The sequence below is a fragment of the Maylandia zebra genome, linkage group LG2 (genome assembly GCF_041146795.1).
Source record: "Maylandia zebra isolate NMK-2024a linkage group LG2, Mzebra_GT3a, whole genome shotgun sequence".
Lineage (NCBI taxonomy): Eukaryota > Metazoa > Chordata > Actinopteri > Cichliformes > Cichlidae > Maylandia > Maylandia zebra.
The window spans coordinates 29,815,920-29,836,650 of record NC_135168.1 but is presented as its reverse complement, the minus strand read 5'-3'; the positions used below and the strand labels follow the sequence as shown (position 1 = coordinate 29,836,650).

The following is a 20,731-nucleotide window of genomic DNA, read 5'->3' as shown; positions in this document are numbered from 1 at the left end:
CTAAACCAATCAGCGTTTGTCTTTTAGTAGCGTCATCCCGCCCACACAGAATCGGCGTTCCCATTGGCTCAAAGTTTCAGGTATAAACTTTTAACAGAGATTTCCTGGTTGGCTTTATTTATGTAACATACTTCATAAAAGCACTTTCTACTGTCTCATTAAGAGGTACGTTTATTTTGGTGTTTTCTACTCCGTTCGTATTTACCCTTATGAGTTACTCGCTGCGTGGGTTTACCGTGTTCCCGCTGATATTTACGTGTTTTATCAACTATTTGCTTCACTAACGCGTTTTCTGACGTAGCTGTAAACTAAACTGAAATTGTTTAACAAACCAGCTCGGGAGTATTATTTTTAGGTCATCGTTCACTCGCCTTTATTACTGTGTAACATTAGCTGTAGTAGCACTTTAATGGACAGTTGTCGTATGTTAGGTTTTTGTAGTTTGTGCTACTAGTCTGCAGTGGGACTCACTTTTACGGCATTTATATAATTCATATGGAATATTCCCACAGATCTGTCACTCATGTACGGGGTAATTATTAAGCTAACATCCAGGTATGGTGCGTGGAAGTATTTCAATTGGCTTAACGTAAAAACAAGAACGTGCTGATAGAAGGGTTGTAAATAATTTTTTGTTATCATTGCAGTTTCGTTATTAGCTCTAACTTGGTGTAGTTAAACAGTAATGGTTGTTCCTTAGTATTAGTCTGCTTTGAATATGTTAACATTCAAACACATGGGTGTGTGGAAACAGCAGTCTGTGGTCCTAACCCCAAAAGTAAACCTAACTAATAATAGTCAAATGAACAACTTACAGGAAGCATCATGGGTTTTGTGGTTTTTTCACGTTGGCTAGATCACGTGACCAGTATTTATGACAGGCTGAGATCCTCTAAACCTGAGTTGTTGAACATGGGTCTAGGGTCCAGAGGTAGCCCAGCTCACTAAATGGGCGACTTAAAATATAAAAGAATTTCATTGAGGGCATTTATTAATTATTGGTATTCCTCCTGATGCCAGTGTTGTGCTAGAAACTGATTTTTGATGTTTCAGTGTGCTTATATTGGTAAATAGACTGACCATACATTTATGGAGGGGTTATATATTTAAAATAAAGACAGGACCTGTTTGTCTGTATTTCCTATGTCTATACAGCCTTACTGCACCTACATTATCAGCCCTTTTTGGCCATTTTAAATATCTTAATAAAACTGTGATGTTATGTTTGTTTGCAGCTCTCTGGGACAAATCTCTGTTGAAAAAAAGACATTTTTGGTGGCAATCAGTTTTTACCTGGGTAAATGTCTGTACAAGTGATTTTGCCAAAACTTCATCTCAACATCTACTTGGTGACAGAAATGGCTTTCATGAGAGATGTGTTTTTGACAGATTATCGGCCATGAGTCATTTACGACGGTCTACTGTTCAGCACAGCACCCGCAGTTACAGGAAAATGAAATATATTTTTAGAGATGAACAAAAGACATAAAATACTATTGCTGTTTTTGAAACTAACTGCTGTGCCTTCACACCATTCCGTACAAGTGTAATATCCATTTAAAAGAGGAAAACTGTCTTAGTTCACCCAAAGGCTTTTATCTGCATCGGAAAATATGACCTCATCACGTAGCCTTGCTGACACCAAGCGACAGGCTTAAGTGACCAGTTGCTTGGTGGCATATGTACCAGTGCCATGTACTAGTACACACAATGTAGGAAAAATAAGCATCGTAATATACAGCTGGCTTATGTTAGTAGTCTTCATTTTGACAGACCTTTATATTTTACAACGTGTACATTATGTACTGCAGTGTTCTCATACACCTATATTTATCAAACTAACATCTGGATGTTTCAGAATTTAATTTAAAAAAATCAAACAGAAAGATACTGACTCACTGTTTTCATGTTGACAGTTATTTTCTCTTTCACACTGAGGTAACTTTTCTCATGATCCTTATAAAACACTTCCTGTTGTGTCAGTGGTTTCACTATGAGCTACAGTTTGGTGTGGTTTAACAGGAGTGGCTCTTCCTGAGTATGCTTTTAAACTGCTTTAACTTATATATTGACATATTAGTTAATCCATAAAGTAGATTCTATGTTGGTAAACACAAGGTTGAGTGTATGCACCAAACCCACAAACCACTGGTCTAATGTTTTTCTTATTTTTACTGCTCTTGTGCCTTCTGCCATGACCCCAAAATTTCCCACGTTTGGGACTAATAAAGGTTTATCTTATCCCTGTTACCAAACAGCTTCCAGGGTAACTATTGTGCTTGTTGTGGGGTTTTTCTTTCCACTTTGAGATTGTATAATCTGGCATACTCTATCAAGCTACATGACCTTACAGGTTGGGACTGCACAAAAAGAAGAATCCCATTCCAGTTTGTTGGTGTGTGCTTCCCTGAGTAAATGTGTTAAATGCAGAGAGGAATTTCCCCACGGGGATCAGTAAAGTATACATTATTATTATTCAAGAATTGCACATCAATCAACTCCAAACGTTTTAGTCATGCTTTTCACAGTTTTGCAACTTGCACAACCCAACCAGAGTCCAAAAATACACTTCTCCAGAAAGTGTAGCTCTTTCTTGAAAACACTGAGAATGGCATGTATTTCCTTGTAAAGTAATTGTTCTCCTTTTTCTAATGAAGAAATGCTATAGCATGATCTACATCACTGATCTTAAATCTTGAAAATGAGGAAGCTAATCAGCCTAAACGAAAATGCATGTGTTTTTAAACCAACTGCAAGCGTTAGTAGGGGTGTGGTCCACCTTTGGAGAGGATCCACGGGGTGTTTGGTTTCTTTATCTTCCTGTGGTGATTTCTATGCCACCTTTTGTGTGCAGGAACATCATGGCTGATGGTGACATGCAGAGAGGTGGGGACACTGTAGATGCTGCAGTTTGTGGAAATGGGTAACTATTGTGCGTTGTTGCTCACTGTCTGAGTGCCCACGTGTTGAGAAAGCTTAACTACTGTAGCAGCTCTGTTTGCTGAAATGTGGAGACTTGTGCACCTCCTGGCTGATTTGACCTTGGCTCAGGTTGTTTTCCTTCATATTTTAACACAAGTGGCTTATGTTACCGTCATCTTCACTTTGACAGCCAGCAGTTTATTCTTCAGTTTGCCACAGTGTGGTTTTAAACCAGCAGGATTAATTAGTAAAGAAGCTGAGCGTACAAGAGCTGCTCAAAAGAAAATGGTACATGTGAAAATGCTTAGTTGCACCAATGCTCTGAAGTTCTATCTGGTACAATGACATTTCAAAACCAATCTGTGTGATATTCTTGTACGTTTTCATTGAAGTCGTGGGTAAACAAACAAGTTTAGCTACAGTAGCTACAGTCTTGTTAACAACTTCTTTTATGTGTGACGGTGTTAAACAAGTTCTTCATGTTTTAAGTACAGGGCAGTCATGAGTCAGAGTGTGTGTGTGTGTGTGCTCCATCAGGGGAAATGCAGAGGCTGCAGGAAGTTGCAAGACTACTGAGGAAAAGGACTGGAACAGCAGTAAACCAGAAGCCTCTGATGTTTACCGCTACAAGATGGACTACCCCTGCATTGGCACCTGTGTGATTATCAACAACAAGAACTTCCACTCAAAAACAGGTAAGATGAGATAACCTTTATTAGTTCCACGTGTGGGACATTTGTTTTGTTACAGCAGTGGACAGTGCAAAGTTGCATAGAAAATTAGAGAAAAAAACAGTGGATTGATATATCTATGAGATACTGTACACAATAGAATAGAATAAAATAAAATGCCACCACAGTGGTAACAGTGGGTCTAGACCAGGGGTGGGCAACTCCAGGCCTCGAGGGCCGGTGTCCCTGCAGGTTTTAGATGTGTCCTTGAACCAACACAGCTGATTTAAATGGCTAAATTAGCTCCTCAACGTGTCCTGAAGTTCTCCAGAGGCCTGGTAACGAACTAATCATGTGATTCAGGTGTGTCGACCCAAGGTGAGATCTAAAACCTGCAGGACACCGGCCCTCGAGGCCTGGAATTGCCCACCCCTGGTCTAGACAGTCATTGAGATGGACTGAGACACTTTGCATTTCATGATCATTGTCTTCGTCTAAAACTGCCTCGTCACAGTGCTCGTTCCAAACTTCACTAATTTTCCAAATGTCATCAGCTGCGCTACATTGTGCCTCACACTTCACACTGTGGCATAAAAACAACCTGATACAGTCTTTTTAGTTTTTAACTTATCACAATAGGAAAAGAAAACATGTACCTCACATGGATATGACCTTGAATAAAATGTAAATACAGTGAAGACCAACACAAGATCCTTTAAATGTTATTACCCAGCACGTGTTTGGAGATTGAATGGTGGTTGATTGACCTCCTAAGACCCGAACTCTTCCTTCTTGGACTTCCTGTCACAGGAGTGTTTGTATGTTATAACCTTATCCAGATTTATAGAATGTCGGGGAGTGCTTGTTTTCTTTTTACACTATGCTCAATAATAGTGTTGTATTTGTAAGACATGACACCTCTATGGTGCAGATGTTTCCCTCTCACTTCACCCAGTTGTAAATGTGCACATGTTGTGGTGTAACAGTAGTAGCATCTGTAGGATCATTTTACAGCTGCTGCTGTGACAAATCCCAGTGTCTGCAGTGAAAAGGGAGATGGGATTTTCCCACATTTTTCCAAATGTACAAAAAGTCAAATGAAGTACTTTCCACTGCTTTGCTTTTTGTGCAGTTGCAGTACAAAGGAATCCTGCTGTGACAGTTACAATCCCAGTTCCAAAACAAACTTGGAACTAAAATGTAAAACAGAATGCAGCGACAGATCTCACAGACCAAATGGTAAATGGCCTGTATTTGTATAGTGCTTTACTAGTCCCTAAGGACCCCAAAGCGCTTTACACATCCAGTCATTCACACACTGGTGATGGCAGCTACATTGTAGCCACAGCCACCCTGGGACGCACTGACAGAGGCGAGGCTGCTGGACACTGGAGCCACCGGGCCCTCTGACCACCACCAGTAGGCAACGGGTGAAGTGTCTTGCCCAAGGACACAACAAACGAGACTGTCCAAACCCGGGTTCGAACCGCCAACCTTCCGATTACAAGGCAAACTCCTAACTCTTGAACCAACACTTCATTGACCACAGAGCAGAGGAAACGAGCGCTGTCCCGTTCTCCCGTTCTTGTTTAATATCAGGACTCTACCTGTACCGCACTCCTGGCTCTTATTTGTCATGTTCCTGTTTCGTGATGCTCCAGCTGTTTGCAGGTGGTGAAATATCTGGAGGCAGGTAGGCCAGTTCAGCACCCGTACTCTTCTAGTACGAAGCCACATAAAGAATGCAGTTTAAAAGACGATGGTGATGGTCCCCTCCCAGATGTGAAGGCTGTTAGTTCCATAGGCACTAATGCCAGATTCTGGGCGTCCAATCATGATATGATACCCAACCATGTTACTGACATGTGGCCAGTTAACCTGAGGTAACCCTACAGTGCTGTGAAAAAGTATTTGCCTCTTTCTCCAGTTCTTTTTTTTTTTTTTTAATAGTTGTCACATTTACATGTTTTAAATTTAACAAACTTTAATATTAAACACAGATAATCTGGGTTAGAATGAGCTGTATATTTATCATGAAATAGTTAAATGTATTAGCTTGATTTGATGTTTTTTTTAAGTTTTGTTGTGAATAAAATATCAGCTTATGAGATTTTAAATCATTGCATTCTGTTTGGATTTTATTTCCAGGATTCCCAGACGGTGCTGACTTTATAGTGTGCTACCTTTCTGCTTGTGTATCTCTGTAGGGATGGGCACTCGTAATGGGACAGATGCTGATGCTGCCAGTGTTGCAAAGACCTTCAAAAACCTGGGTTACAAGGTCCAAATATTAAATGACCAGACTGTGGCTGAGATGAAAAGGCTGTTGTTAGACGGTAAGAAGACGTTAAAGCTTTACCTCTGTATTCACAAAAACCTCTCCATCCTGTTACAGTCAACCTGTGAGCTGATTGTAGTGAAATGCTGTGGTTGTGGTAACCACCAGACGGCAGTTGTTCTAATGTTGCTATAGCTTTTTGTTAGCAGTTGGCGGATGTTATAGAGCTACACCAGTTACACTTACATAACAGGTACTGTCTGGTTTGGTTTTAACCAATCATCCCAGTCGTTTTAGGAGAGTAGTCTTAGCCCATTGAGAAAGAAGAGTGAAAAAGGATGTGAAGGAACATAAAATATCCAGAAAATTTTATTTTTGTTCATTCTATTAGAGTAGCTCCGCCAAAATAAAAGCACTGGCTTGTGAGTTGGCATCAGGGGGTTGTTTAAAAACAGCTGGACTAATGATTCCTTGGTGTTTCCCCTCTGTTCTGCTGTGTTTCCAGCATCCAAAGAGGACCACAAGAACAATGCATCATTTGTGTGTGTGATGCTTAGTCATGGGGATGAGGGTGTCATATACGGCACTGACGGCTGTGAAAAGTTTGATACGCTGGTACAGTGCTTCAAAGGAAAGCAGTGCAAGGGTCTGGTGGGGAAACCAAAGCTCTTCTTCATACAGGTGAGTTCATTATGGCAGTGTGGTACACTTCTGCGATGTTGATTCCTGTGTTTCAGTCTTTATATAGTAACGTCTTCATTAGTAGTTTATTAAGTTCAAAGTGTTGCTTTAATTGTCATCTGTTTTATAACTTTTAAAAACAAAACAGTGCTTTCACTTTAAATGTACATGAAAAAAATGTAACCATTGAATTTCTTTATATTTAACTGATGAGTCAGAGCTAACACACCCACTTTTTAGCCACTTTGATTTCCTCCAGGAGCTTTGAGGACAACTTGCCCAACACAGATGTTTTGGATATAAAGTCCAGATGTTTCTTCACATTGTTCGAGAGCTTTAGTTAATGTGGGGAGGTTTTAAACTACTTTTAAAGATTGGAATTTACAAAATATACCTTTAACCCTTTTTCTTAATATCCAGTATGACTGATAACTTTTGTTTATATGTCCTGGTGCTGCTGAAATTCAAGTTCATTTAGATAATGCTTCGAATAACTGCCCGCCCAAGTTTCCCTAAGGTGTTTCAAGATGTGTGCCAAATATGAGATCGATTTTGAGTTTCTCCTTCCTTTTCAGGCATGCCGTGGTTCAGCCCTGGATGAGGGAGTCATTGAGACCGACAGTGTAGGAGACGAGCAGACGTCTGAGAAGATTCCTGTGGAGGCCGACTTCTTATACGCCTATTCCACCGCTCCAGGTACAAACAGTTTCTCAGACGGGACATTTTAGAGTGATGTCCCAACCTCAGGACCCACCTTCTGGGTCATTCTCATAAACCGATGGGTTGGGGTGTGAAGAACAAGCATCGACACATTGTCCTGTTCATTTTCTGTCTATGCTTCCCTTTTTCTGTTTCCTTTTTTTTTTTTTTGGTCTACAACGCAGCTGATGTGTCACATGTGGTGTCCAAACTTGTTTTCTAAGAGCGCTAACGCTGTCACTCGTCCTGCAGGATACTACTCATGGAGAAACACAAGCAACGGCTCCTGGTTCATACAGAAGTTGTGTGAGATGTTGGAGCGCTACAGTGGGAAGCTGGATCTGATGCAGATCATGACGCGAGTCAGCCACGGTGTTTCACGCCAGTTTGAGTCGTCCTGCAACCTGCCTGGATTTAGCAACAAGAAGCAGATCCCCTGTATCGTCTCTATGTTGACCAAAGACTTTTACTTCCCCGTCTAGATTTACATGGTTGAACCTAATATCTACCCTCTGGCCACCTTGAATGTATACAGTCTGTTGTGGTGTTCTGAGCAGGATAACAATGATTTAATTGTCACTATACCCAAATGCACTTTGCACTGAGGTAAAAACACATCAGTGTTGGATGATTTTAGTGTTTGGTCTTGTTTGGGAAACACAAAACACTATTAGTTCCATAGTTAAAAATATATTACAATAAAAAAACTTATACTGATGCGACAGCTTCCATCTTTTGTCATGTGATCAGAATCAGAATCAGAATGGGGTTTATTGCCAAATGTTGAGCAGGTTTACAACATTAGGAAATTGCTGCGGTGCTTCAGTGCAAACATGGTGTCATAAATAACACTTAAATAGACATGGAAAAAATAAAAGTAGGGATAAGAATTAAAAGTGCTACGTGGAAAGATATGTGCATGAGATATACATGAGATATATACATGAGAGTAAGAATTAAGAGTGCTACGTTGAAAGATATATACATGAGTGCAGGTGGTGATCAGTGCCAAACATGGAATGATACAGTGAACACAGCGTAGGGTCATGTGTTAGTGGCGGGGACAGTCATATGGTTATTGTTCATGTGTCCAACAGCAGAGGGGAAGAAACTGTTCTTATGGCGAGAGGTTCTGGTGCGGATGGACCGGAGCCTCCTGCCTGAGGGGAGCAGGTCAAACAGACTGTGTCCAGGGTGAGAAGGGTCAGCTGAGATCCGAGCTGCACGCCGCAATGTCCTGGAGGTGTACACAATGCTGTAGGTTTGACACTTCATTGTGTTGCAATGGCCCAAAGTCCAGACCTCAACCTGACTCAACTGTTTACATGCCGTATCTCTCACAGAGGAAACTTTAATATCACCTGTCAAAATCGCACTTGTTTTATTCTGAATTTTACACACAGGAATAAGATCATTGATCCAACTGACCAAATCATTCACACAGCTGGTTTGAAACGTTTGAAGAAAATTCAGGTCAGCTGATGGTTCAGTAGTATTTGCTTTAAAAGCATATGTGTGGATATAACCTGTAACATAATGCTACCACAAACACACCCGAGATCGTATGTAGAGCAAAGTTGCACCAGCAATGTCTAAACTAAAGCATTATGGAAAATTACATGGGATAAATTATCAATATGTTTAAGGGACAAGTAAAGAAGTTCAAGCCTCACAAATAACTGAAGTCATTTTATGAAAAAAAGCAGTCTTGATAAATGATTACTGAATTTTGAATTTGCCACAATAAAAGACACTTTCACATTTGATTGGATGTAGAATTTCAACCTCCTTATGGAATCTTTATTTTTTCACTGGCTTTGATTTTCTTTTGCTCTGCAATTTAAAAAATTAAGAAAATTCCCCTAAACTGATCATATTTTCAAAAACTGATGGCGCGGTCCTTTAAGCACAGAACTTTAGTAACGTTGTTACTTCGCGCCTCTGAACAGGAAACAGAACCCATTCTGCGTCCTCGGGTCTCTGGAGCTGAAATTTGCAAGTCTTGTTTTCTTCCAACCTCTAAAAAGCAGAACGGGACAAAGGAACCTGTATCTTCGAGATTGCACATTTCTACCCTCTTTTCGACCAAACTGGTCCGGCTCTGTGGAAAATATCTGCTGGCACAAATATAGTTTTGACCACAAGAATTCTTTTTGACCAACAAAGTAAAGTTATTTTAGCCTCGTTTCTCCTTATGTTGGAATAGTTTGGTTACACGGATATTGACACTAAACTCAGTTGTCACGTTTATGTTACGAACCTGCTTCTTATACTGTCCAAATTCTATATTCATAAATCCAAGTTCTCCTGTAGTAAGCAAAATTTCATTCAATTACTTTTGTATATATATTTTCTCAGTAATGGGCAACAAGAATAACAACGTGTCGCCTTTTTAAACATTTGAATATACTCCTATAATGTGTCTGAACGAGTAGAGACCCCGGGCGCTTTGTCTCTATGGTATACTAACTTGCATCTTCTCTACTCCTTCTGTGTTCTTGCCAGCCTGATGTTTCGTCTTGTTGTTCTCGTTTTTTTTTTCGAACTGAAATTATAAACTGAACAGTCAGTCATTCCAGTTCAGTTTGTACAGTAGATATCCAGGGCAAATAAGAGTAACAATAAACAGTACAATGAAATAAGAAGGGTAAATAAATAAAGGAAAGGAAAAAAGAGGGATGTGACAGACTTCATAACAACTTTGTACTTGAAAGTTGTAATTATGACAGCTCGTTTGTTAAAAGCTTCTGAATGAATTTCAATCAATGATAAACCTTTTTTTTTATTAATTTAAGAGAGTTTAAGTAATATTCAATTTCAATCAAAACAAATTAAATGATGGGGTTGAGTTTTGAAATTTACATTTATGTAAATGAAATTTCCTGATATAAAGATTGACGATGTCTTGTTGTTCTTAATAAAGTTGGATTTTTAAAAAGTGACGTTGTCTTCTCCCGCCCACACTGGGACGGCGTCCCGACCGTCTCAGGTCTTAAGTGAGAGATTTCCTGTTTGACGTTATTTATGTCACAGATGTCATAAAAGCGCATTCTACTGTTTTCTACTGTCTCGTTACAGGGTACGTTTATTTAGGTATGTTCCACTTTATTGGTTTTTACTCCTGTGAGCCGTTTTGTTTCACTTATATGTTTTTCTGACGGAGCTGTAACTAAAATGAAACTGTTTAAAAAAGCAGCGTGGGGATATCAATTTTAGGACTTTGTTCACTCGTCTTTATTACTGTGTAACATTAGCTGTAGTAACAATTTAATGCACAGTTGTCGTATGTTAGGTTTGTAGTTTTTGTCTGCAGTTACATTTTACGCACCTCATCCCAGTGTTGGGGTAATTTATCAAACTCATATCCTGATATTGTCCGGGAACAAAATGAGAGTTTAACATTGAACTTTAGATTTTGTTTGTAATGAAATAGAGAGATTCATTTTGTCCTTTGTACTATAAAATGGGTGTATATGGTTTTTGTTTCGCTATGAGCTACATCTTAAGTTTGGTTTAGCTTCTGCTTTTTTGTGTGGATACATCAGAATCTGCTTCATGTCAGGCTGTGCCTCCATGCACCCAACAATATAAACTGCATTGAACCAAACAATTAATATTCATGTGAGCAACGTCCTAGTTTGACCTTGCACAGTTTGGCGTGCTCTGTTAGACTGTTAGGAGTCACAGGGTGTTTTGTCCTCTTTCTGTGGTGACTTCTTTCTCTGTTCTGTGCACAGGAACATGGCTGATGGTGACACGCAGAGGGAGGGGGACGTGGTGGATGCCAGCCTCTTCAAATTGTGGTAACTATTGTGCATTACTGCTCACTGTCTGACTCCGCGTACAGTCATATGAAACATAAAGTTTCTGCAGGATGCTGTACAGTCTGTGAAAAACATGCACACCCAATGATTCAGCAGCTTGCAGAACCACGTTTAGCCACACAAGCTTGAAGTAATTGTTTTCTGTATAAGCAAATATTCCTCTACAGTGATGTCCTTATCAGTTCATCACAATTTTGGCTCGCTCTTCTTTGCTACATTGCCTCAGTTCATTGAGACTTTGCAGGCATTTATTTATGCACAGCTCTCTTCGGGTCTCGTTACAGGACTTCGGGTGATTGCAGCACGTTGATTCTTTGCTTTTTCAGCCTTTCTGTTCTAGATTTGCCGGTGCCATCAGGATCATATGAGCCTTAGCTTTAGCTATTAGGCAGATGGCCTCACAGTTCATTTTAGAATAATTTGCTATGCAGAGGAGTTGATGATTGACTCAACGCCTGTCTGCTTGGTGCACAGGTCCTGTATCTGCAAACCAAGCCCAAATCATCCCCCTCAGTCAGCATGAGGTGCTCTTTTTGGTTTTCTCCAGATATGTGAAACCCTGCTACCGTGTTCTTTTTAGAGAGAAGAGGCTTTCTTCTTCCAAACAAGCTGCACTTTTTCTAATTTTCCTGTCATTAACCTTTCATTTCATCATTTAACTTACTAAGTGTTGTTTTTCTAATTTTTCTGAGCATTGCCTGACTCCTGGAAACAATTTTGGCATTGTAGTAACACCTGACCTAAACAAAGATATTTATCTACAATATGTATCTGCACAGTTGTTAAAATGTTCTTCTAAGTATGATGCCCGCTAAACAAGTTCTTAAGTTCTTCAGTGAAGGGTAATCACATTGTTTGTGTGTACACTTTCAGGAAACAAGCAAATGCAGGAAAGGGTAAGACCAAGGAAACGAACAGCAGCAGACCAGAAGCCTCTGACTCTTACCGCTACAAGATGGACTACCCATGCATCGGCACCTGTTTGGTTATCAACAACAAGAACTTCCACCCAACAATAGGTAACAGTGGGTCCATCCTGCCGCTCGGGCCACATTGACTCACACACTAATAGATTTGGCCTCTGCCTGGGCCTTCCTGTTGCCATAGTCACCACTGTGATTGACTACTGCTGTCTTTCATGGAGTTACAGCGGAGAGGAATCGTGCTGTGACAGTTTAAAGAAACACTTGATTAAAAAGACAAAAAGAAACTGGAGTTTGTGTCATTGCTACAAAGATCAGGCTCAGTGTTATCAGTCCAAAGTGTCACAGTCAGGGTGAAGTCAGGATACACGTCCTCTTTGAAAATACACTGAAGACGCTGATGTTTACAGCGCGCTGCCTTTTCGCTGGTGTGTCTCTGCAGGGATGAGCACTCGTGATGGCACAGATGTTGATGCTGCCAATATTGAGAACACCTTCAGTAAGCTGGGCTACAAGGTCAAAGTGCACCATAACCAGACTGCGGCGCAGATGAAGAAACTAATGCTAGATGGTAAGAAGAGTTTTGGCTCATTCATGTTTACGTGTGTGTGGAGAACGATCCTCCCCGTGCCGTTATGCTGAAGTCAGTTTGTCAGCTGATACTGTCTGCAGCTGGATCATGTTTGTGATTCAGTTTAATGCTCGTTTACTCTTTTTGCACTGTGAAAGAGACACTCCAAATGCAACAGCAGGTGTATGTGCAGTCATATAAATTTAGATAGATAGATGTGGAAAAACTTAATTTTGACCAGGTTTTAAAAAGACCTGATGTTAATGAGCAACTATAGAAACAGCACTCTCAACACCTGAAGATTACGATTTTTTTAAACTATGCAGTTTAAATTATTCAGGATTTATATCTGTTTAATTTCTTTCCTAAATGGTTCCTTGTGATTGTTCAGTCAAAGCTTCATCATCATCATGTGACCCTAAACCTGACTGTAGGGAATAAACCACGCAGAATTTATGCGAAACTGCAGGAACCGTCTGACGATGAATGAATAAATAAACACTTTAAATATATTACATAGATGACTTAACTGTAGTTTTAATAATAATTTGAGAATTGCATCATTTTAAAATGCAGTAAATTGCTGCGTTAACCGCCAGCGCTCTGCACATCTCTGATAAATCGCTGCAGTAACTTTAAGGCCAGCATTTACAGACAGGTCAGAGAGGCAGAGCATCAAATCAATCACACATAGCTGATCGTTCAAACAGAAGGCCAACGACTTCCAAACACAAATATCCGCTCGATGCCGGCTGTGATTCGAACACATGTAAACGCTATTCCAGGATTCAGAGACAGAAAGTATTTACAGAACTCTGTTACGAAAACAATCATTTTCTTTTTTCCCCTTCAAACTTTATGACAAAGTTCAAATGAGGGACTTTTGCTTTTCTCATTTTAGCGCTCATAATTCAGCGGCCGCGCTTCGTTTGAATATCATCGCCTCTTAATGATCGAAGAGATAAGCAGCAAAGCCCGTCTCTGCCTGTCTGTGAAGCCTTCTTAGTGCCATCGGTGTGTTTTGACCTTTAATAAAATGAATCACAAAAGAGTTTTCGATTTTTATTTTACTGTTAAAATCCGTTTTTAAAAGTATGCGGTCCAGAGTATGTTACGAAAACTGTTGTTAATACATCTGCAAATTTTGTGACATCATGTTGAATTGATCACAGAGTGTAACTTACAGAGTAACTTAACAGTAATTCCTTTAAAAAGAAGAAGTTGGTGCAACGATCTGACAACACGCCTGTTTATTTTATTTCAAATTGTCGGTGTTAACAGAAACAACGAAAACTGAATATCAAGCAGGAAAATCTTAAACGTATGGAATTCACATGTCAGGATAGACTGCTTCTTTTTTGTAGTCCTCTAATGTCCTGTTTTTGGGAAGACACCATGAGGTTGCTTCTGTTTGCTCAGTCCTGCCTCAAAAAGTCTGAGTGGTCAAACTATACATTTACAATGAAAGCTTTCAAAAGAATGTGAATTTCAGTTTTATTTATTCAGTATTGAATCTAAACTGTGGCCTCAACGTGCTTTATATTATAAGGTAAAGACCCTATAATAATGCTGAGAAGGTCATCTATAGCTAACTGTCCAAGTCCAAGTTTTTTGGAAGAAAGCGCCATCTCCTGGTGGAACCCTGGAATTTAGTGAAATGGGCGTGTTACAGGGTAAAAATAGATCCACTCCAAGGCTGACCCCTGGCTGACCCCTGGCTGTAAGTGAAAATTTGTGCAAGAACACAAACTGAAGTAAATCCTCAGGAACAGAGAGGGGTACTTTGAGCTGCTCTTTATTTCTAAGTGGATCAGTCCAGAGGATGGATCCACATGATGGCTGAGCACAGCTTTATGCTGGATGGCCTTCCTGACACGACCCTCACATATACTGGGAGCAGGACAGTGAGTACACAAACCTGTGTGTGTGTCTCCTCTTGAATCAGGGATGTTTTGTATGTACAAGGTTACAAAGTGTTAACCCCAACACCATGACGCAAGATCTCACAACCAATTATGAGTTAATCAGTAGCTGTTTGTGTGTTGCCACTGCCCAAGCAACACACCTGAGTTCATTACACTCAGCTGCCCCTCGGCTCAGTCAGCTACACCCTCCCCACCCTGCTCCAGAGACATGTGGCCCGTACTCAGGAATAAATCAATCCCACGTCTATGCTGCTCAACCAGCTTCCTGTTAAACGCCATAACTGACTTTAACCTGCTGTCTTCAGATTTCCAGCCTGGATCTTATCACCCTGTCCAAGTTTCTTACCTTATCTTAAATCATTTTTAACTTGATATGCAAAATGTTAGAACTGAGAATGGTGTTCATTCTTTTTCACGTGGCTGTAAAAGTGAGTTAACAAAGTGAGTTAACAAGCCACCTGCGCCCTCCTAATTGACCAAAGCTTTGTGTTTCTGCTAGCAGTTGTTAGAGGGCCATGCTAACTAACAAATAAAAGCAGACTGGACTGTTTGGGAGTGTGAGCTTTAATAGGCAGGAGCTCCAACAGCGTACATGTACTGCAGAAATATGAAGTCCCTAAAAACCTAAACCTATTTTAGTAGCACTCTTTAAAACAACTGGACTAATAACTCATATTGTTTCCCATCTACTCTGCTGTGTTTCCAGCATCCAAAGAGGACCACAAGAACAATGCATCATTCGTGTGTGTGCTGCTTAGTCATGGAGATGAGGGTGTGATTTACGGCACCGATGGCCCCGAAAGGTTCGATACCCTGGCAAAGTGCTTCAGAGGAGACTACTGTGCGGGTCTGGTGGGGAAGCCAAAGCTCTTCTTCATTCAGGTTAGTTAATTATGCCAGTGTGCTACACTTCTGTGAATACAGTCATGTTTTCATTTGTATTTGATCAAGTTGTAAAATATTTCCATTGATCGTAATTTGCTTTGGAACTTTGATAAGGAGTCTAAACTCACTTTCAATGAGAAAAAGCTAATTACTACATGTTACAACATTTAGACTATGTTCCCTTTCTACAGTTGATGCCACCGTAAAACAGGTGCAGCTAATACCAAATACTAGAGAGCAGTTATCCCCATTTCCTCAGGAGGCGTAGCCTTTTGCCAGTCTTCCTTCTAAATGACAAGTTCCTCTTAATAATGTTACACTGTGTCACTGCACCATCTTGTGGTACGCATTGGTATTACACCCAGCTCTACTTCAACATGAGTCCTGAGACCCAGCCGACTCATTTTGTTTTCTGTATTGGTCAAAATGAGTTCAACTGAAAGATGCTTGTTTTCCTCAGTATTCAGGAGGATGACAGACACAGTTTTTTCCTGAAATTCTGTTTTTGGTTTAGTCCATTCTGGAAAGTTATAACAACTTTTAAACACACGGATGTACACGCCTGCTTGACTGTGACAACCTGAATGCTTTTGGTGCTAAGATTTAAAATACTTGCAAAAAACTGGATGTCTAGCTGTACATTACATCCTCCATCCACCAGAAACATTCAGGTAGTTACGCCTAGCTTATTCCCAGCCACCTCACCTGGAGCAGTCAGCTGGGTAGGGGAGGTCTGGCCATCTCTGCTTGGATTAGTGTACCTGCGACACAGAGATGGATAAGTGACAGAAAATGAATGGATGTATGGAGCTTTTGAAAAAGTACATACAAGCTGCTTTTATCAAATTTGACTGGTGACTTTATACAGATGTTTATACAGATGTTTCAAGATGTGTGCCAAGTGGAGCTTCAAGAAGGGCTTTGATAATATCTGCTTCTCCTTCCTTTTCAGGCATGCCGTGGTACAAACCTGGATGAGGGAGTCATTGAGACCGACAGTGTAGGAGACGAGCAGACGTCTGAGAAGATTCCTGTGGAGGCCGACTTCTTATACGCCTATTCCACCGCTCCAGGTACAAACAGTGTTTTCTGTTATCTTAATAGGCTACATCACATTTTGGCTAAAGGGTGGACTCACATGGAAGGCAGTGGGAAAAGGTGAGCTTTATTTGAACTGATGGCAAAGTCCATAAAAAAGACCAAAAAAAGTGCAAATAATACTTGATCTCCAAAAAATTTAAAGATAAGAAATGGCAGGTAAAACATAGACACTTCGCTAAAGAACACAGGAGAGACAGGGATTTACACGCTTACTGCGATAAGATCAATGCTTTAAGCTCAGGATGTAGCCCACATACAGAAATGGGACATTAAAATATATGCCTCAAACATGTGGGAGAAAAAAAGGGGGAAACTATTAGGATAATGACACAAGAGATGTCAAACTAAATGCAAAACACAGGAGACAATGACTACCAAAATAAGAGAGGAAATGAAAACAAGCCACTGAAACAGGGAGATGTGGATACAAGAACGTTATGGGATGAATAACAATAAGGCTACGTTCACACTGCAGGTCTTAATGCTCAATTCCGATTTTTTGATCAAATCCGATTTTTTTGTCTGCTCGTTCACACTACAAATAAAATGCGACAGCAAACGCTCTCTAGTGTGAACGCTCAAAGCGGCCCGCATGCGCAAAAGAAGATGTCACACACAACGCGCTCTGTTTAGACCCAGAGCAACAGTATTGTTTGACTGATGGCCCTTAATATAAAGACTTCGGACTTCACGTTTCCCAATTTTTGCTTTAAGTTGTTTTGTTATTTACATAATAATGTAAATTTACATAATACTTTACATAATATTTACATAATAATGTAAATAACCTAATAATGATCCTTATTGCTGTTTAAGAGAGGAGCGGTGCTTCAAAGGATAGCTGCAGATTTCTGTCAGAATCTGCAGATTAAACAGTACAAATAAAATGTTTACGTTGTCTTCCCAACAGTTTCACTGACATCTACGCTGGATGGCCAGGAAGCGTTCGCGATGTCGTATCGGGTGCTTCTCCGGCGCTGATAATTGGCTTCAGTCTTGTGTCGGTGACGTAAAAGACGGATTTAATGCGACATGACCGTTCAAACAGCAGTCGCTTTCTAAAACATCGGATATGTATCGGATTCAGGACCACATACGAAAGTGACCCAGATCGGATTTGAAAATATCGGATTTGCGCCGTTCACACTGTCATAGCATGATCAGATATGGGTCGCATAGGGTCAAAAAAATCGGATTTGATGCGCTTTCGCCTGCAGTGTGAACGTAGCCTAAAAGAACAAACTCTAACTAAGAAGAAAAGAGGAACAGGATACTAATGAAAAAACCCAATGAAAACAGACAGAAACAATATCAAGAACCAGACGACCTGAAGAAAGAATGGAAATAAAAACCCAAAAATTAAACACAACTCTGAAAACTCTGAGTTCAGAAACAGACAGACGTGCCAAATATAGACACTTTTAACTTGAAAAGGCAACTGATGCAGGACAGCAGAGTGTCGTGATCTATGACATAAATCATCATCAATTTAACATTTCTGGACACACTTTAGTGACCACTAAACCTCTGTGATTTTTTTTTTTTACAATAACTAGTTTAGCTTTTCGTGGATTTTGACTCTGGAATATCTGTTTTTAATTTGTTGTATGAATAAAATACAACTCTTCATTATACTCAGACATCTTTCATGGTTCATTTTTGAGGTATATTTTTTTCTGCTCCAGTACCATCATTTAGCTAACTGATTTGACTGGGCTGGATATATAATTAAATGTCTTAATACAGCCTTTAGGTGATCAGTCGGCTAAAGTAACAGCTAAGATGACTGTGGCAAGGACCACACACACACACACAGCGTTGTCAGTTTATTCTGTTTATTGTCTATGGCAGTAGATTCTGTTGCTTTGGTGCTCTGCATGCTGGAAACGGTCACTCCAAGGCTGCTGCCACACACACGTTTTTCTGCTCTGCTGTCACTGAAAAAGAACTGAGCCAGCACACCTGTGTTTCAACCACGCCTTCCTGTGAGCTCACTGTGTTGTCCCTCCCCTGCAGCAGGCCAGAGGCCACACCTCTGCCACAATGACTAACAACCGTAACTTACCTCTAAACAATGTGTTGCTTTCTCACTCACTGCAACCTACATGGCTCTGCTTGATGCTGCTGAGTCACATGACCGCAGGAGATCGGAATGCTGTAGAGCAGGGAGGAGGGGCGGAGCAAAGTGTGCCTGCATGAGAGGAGCATTGCTTCCACATGTCTCCTTTCTGATGAATGGGAGCAACTTACAGGGGACAGACAAACTAAAGCATTGAGCGTATTGGGCTAGTATTGATCCAATACCAGCCCCGGTATCAGTTCTATCGATATCTTACTGCATAAAATGATATTAAATTAAATTGAGTACCATGGTAGTAATAATAAACACACAGCTGAACTAAACAGATGCCCTCCCATAGATCAGTGTTTTGTATCAGTCACCAGTCCAGCTACTATTAGTGTCAGGATTGTGTATTATAGTGAACGATCGCCTCCTCGTTGTGTTTTCTAAGAGCGCTAACACTGTCAGTTGTCCTGCAGGATACTACTCATGGAGAAACACAACCTACGGCTCCTGGTTCATACTGATGTTGTGTGAGATGTTGGAGCGCTACAGTGGGAAGCTGGATCTGATGCAGATCATGACGCGAGTCAACTACGGTGTTTCACGCTACTTCGAGTCCTCCAGCAACCTGCCTGGCTTTGGTTGCAATAAGCAGATCCCCTGTATCGTCTCTATGTTGACCAAAGACTTTTACTTCCCCGTCTAGATTTACATGGTTGAACCTCAATCATCTTTGTTCTCCTTGACCAAATGCAAAGTCTGGTGCTGTGCTGCAGCTGATGCAAAGCAGGATGATAGTGATTTAAATGTGACTAAACCCATTTGCACAATTGGCACTTAGATTAGTGATACTTTCATTGATTTTAGTGTTTTAGTGTTGGATGTATGTTTGTATTAAAGTGAAAAAAAAACCCTTAACAGTGTTGCGACAGTTTCCATCTGTATTTTCTGCGCGCTCCGCACGTTTTCGCTGTCTGTCGTAGGTTTATGTTTTGTCGGCCTAACAATGGCATGTTTTTGGACCTCATATTGAGAGTTCCAGTGAACATCTACCAAACTCAGGTTCAACACTTTGAATCATCAGTTCTTTCTGAGCCTTTGAAAATGGGAGGTTATGTGTAAAACATTTAATTCAATACATGTGTTAAAATCCTTGAATTGAAGCTGAAGGTCCGCACTTCAGTCACATCTTCTTTGTTTGACTTAAAGTCCACTCTGGTGGCGTGCAGAAGCAGCAGTCCACACACTCATAGAGCTGACCATATGACAGGCCAGATGTTTTGTATTTTGAACCAACGGTGTGAACATGCAGCCACTAGAGGAGGCCAGAGGAACAACTAACGTGGTTCTCAGAGGCCTTTAATGACTCAGCAGGTTTCAGGAACTGAAACTGTGGCCCAGTTTAACCCTTGATGCACCGACCATGTGGAAGTGCTAATTTGAAAACGAGAAAAGAAATAAGACTTTCTGTTTAGACAGTTGCCAGCTTCTTCTTCTTCTTTTTCTAATTCTTCCGTTTTTCTTTTTAACCGTCTGTATTCTGCGTAGAAGGCAGCTTCTGTCCGGGGCCCACTGCTGTGAAATACAAACTCCTTGGATAGGTTTGTCAGACCCCTCCCCGGGCTCAGCTGTGTGTGTCACAGAGATAACCCTGACCCCGTGGAGAGCTGGCACACACTTTCCATTTGTTGAGGATCGAGTGTGGAGGTTGGAGCTTCTCAGACATCACGTTTTCCATTCCCAGATTTTGACAAAGCTGTTTTCTCTTTGATGTAAACAGAAACAGTGTGCGGAGTGACTCACCGGCAGAACAAATAACACCAAATGTAACAATCATAAACGAATGGGGAAATTCAGTACGTGTGAGTGTGCCAGTGGAAGCCTTATCTTCAGAGTTTCCATTAAAAACAGACACATGTCATGCATACATGCTGCTGTGTTGGGAATCTGTCGATCTGCTGCTAGCTTGCAGACATTTTCATGTGAAACTGCACAGCTCAGTTTCGATTCTTCTTTTGAAAGAATGAACGGAATCACTGCGTGCACTACTCTAAACTGCAGCTTGACTCTGGGCCACAGCTACACACTTAGAGGAGAAACATTACAAACGTGTCCTTTCCACACAACGGCAGGTGTGCTGCTGCCAACCCCTTAAACACACACACAATTGTGAGAAGTTTCTAGTT

At 40.7% G+C, this 20,731-nt stretch overlaps 2 protein-coding genes across 7 annotated transcripts; both read left to right on the top strand.

Annotated features, from left to right (window-relative positions):
• Positions 1-84: 84 nt before the first annotated feature.
• LOC101463771 (caspase-3) lies at positions 85-19,456 on the top strand. Of its 4 annotated transcripts, none has more exons than XM_076890670.1 (7): positions 85-165; positions 10,989-11,054; positions 11,949-12,094; positions 12,441-12,569; positions 15,201-15,376; positions 16,332-16,452; positions 19,022-19,456. In XM_076890670.1, the coding sequence occupies exons 2-7, from the start codon at positions 10,993-10,995 to the stop codon at positions 19,249-19,251; spliced, it is 864 nt and encodes a 287-aa protein (XP_076746785.1). In that variant the 5' UTR covers positions 85-165; positions 10,989-10,992; the 3' UTR covers positions 19,252-19,456. The 4 variants fall into 4 exon arrangements, with proteins under 4 accessions (XP_076746785.1, XP_004563667.2, XP_076746781.1 ...); XM_004563610.3 differs by lacking the exon at positions 85-165 and adding an exon at positions 10,222-10,344; XM_076890666.1 differs by lacking the exon at positions 85-165 and adding an exon at positions 10,235-10,330.
• On the top strand, positions 87-7,968 carry LOC101464077 (caspase-3). Of its 3 annotated transcripts, XM_004563611.2 has the most exons (7): positions 87-165; positions 2,855-2,923; positions 3,460-3,617; positions 5,801-5,929; positions 6,377-6,552; positions 7,128-7,248; positions 7,504-7,968. In XM_004563611.2, exons 2-7 carry the CDS (start codon positions 2,862-2,864, stop codon positions 7,731-7,733), a joined length of 876 nt encoding a protein of 291 aa, XP_004563668.1. In that variant the 5' UTR covers positions 87-165; positions 2,855-2,861; the 3' UTR covers positions 7,734-7,968. The 3 variants fall into 3 exon arrangements, with proteins under 3 accessions (XP_004563668.1, XP_076746771.1, XP_076746776.1); XM_076890656.1 differs by lacking the exon at positions 87-165 and having other exon boundaries at positions 2,766-2,923; XM_076890661.1 differs by lacking the exon at positions 87-165 and having other exon boundaries at positions 2,782-2,886.
• Positions 19,457-20,731: the final 1,275 nt, after the last annotated feature.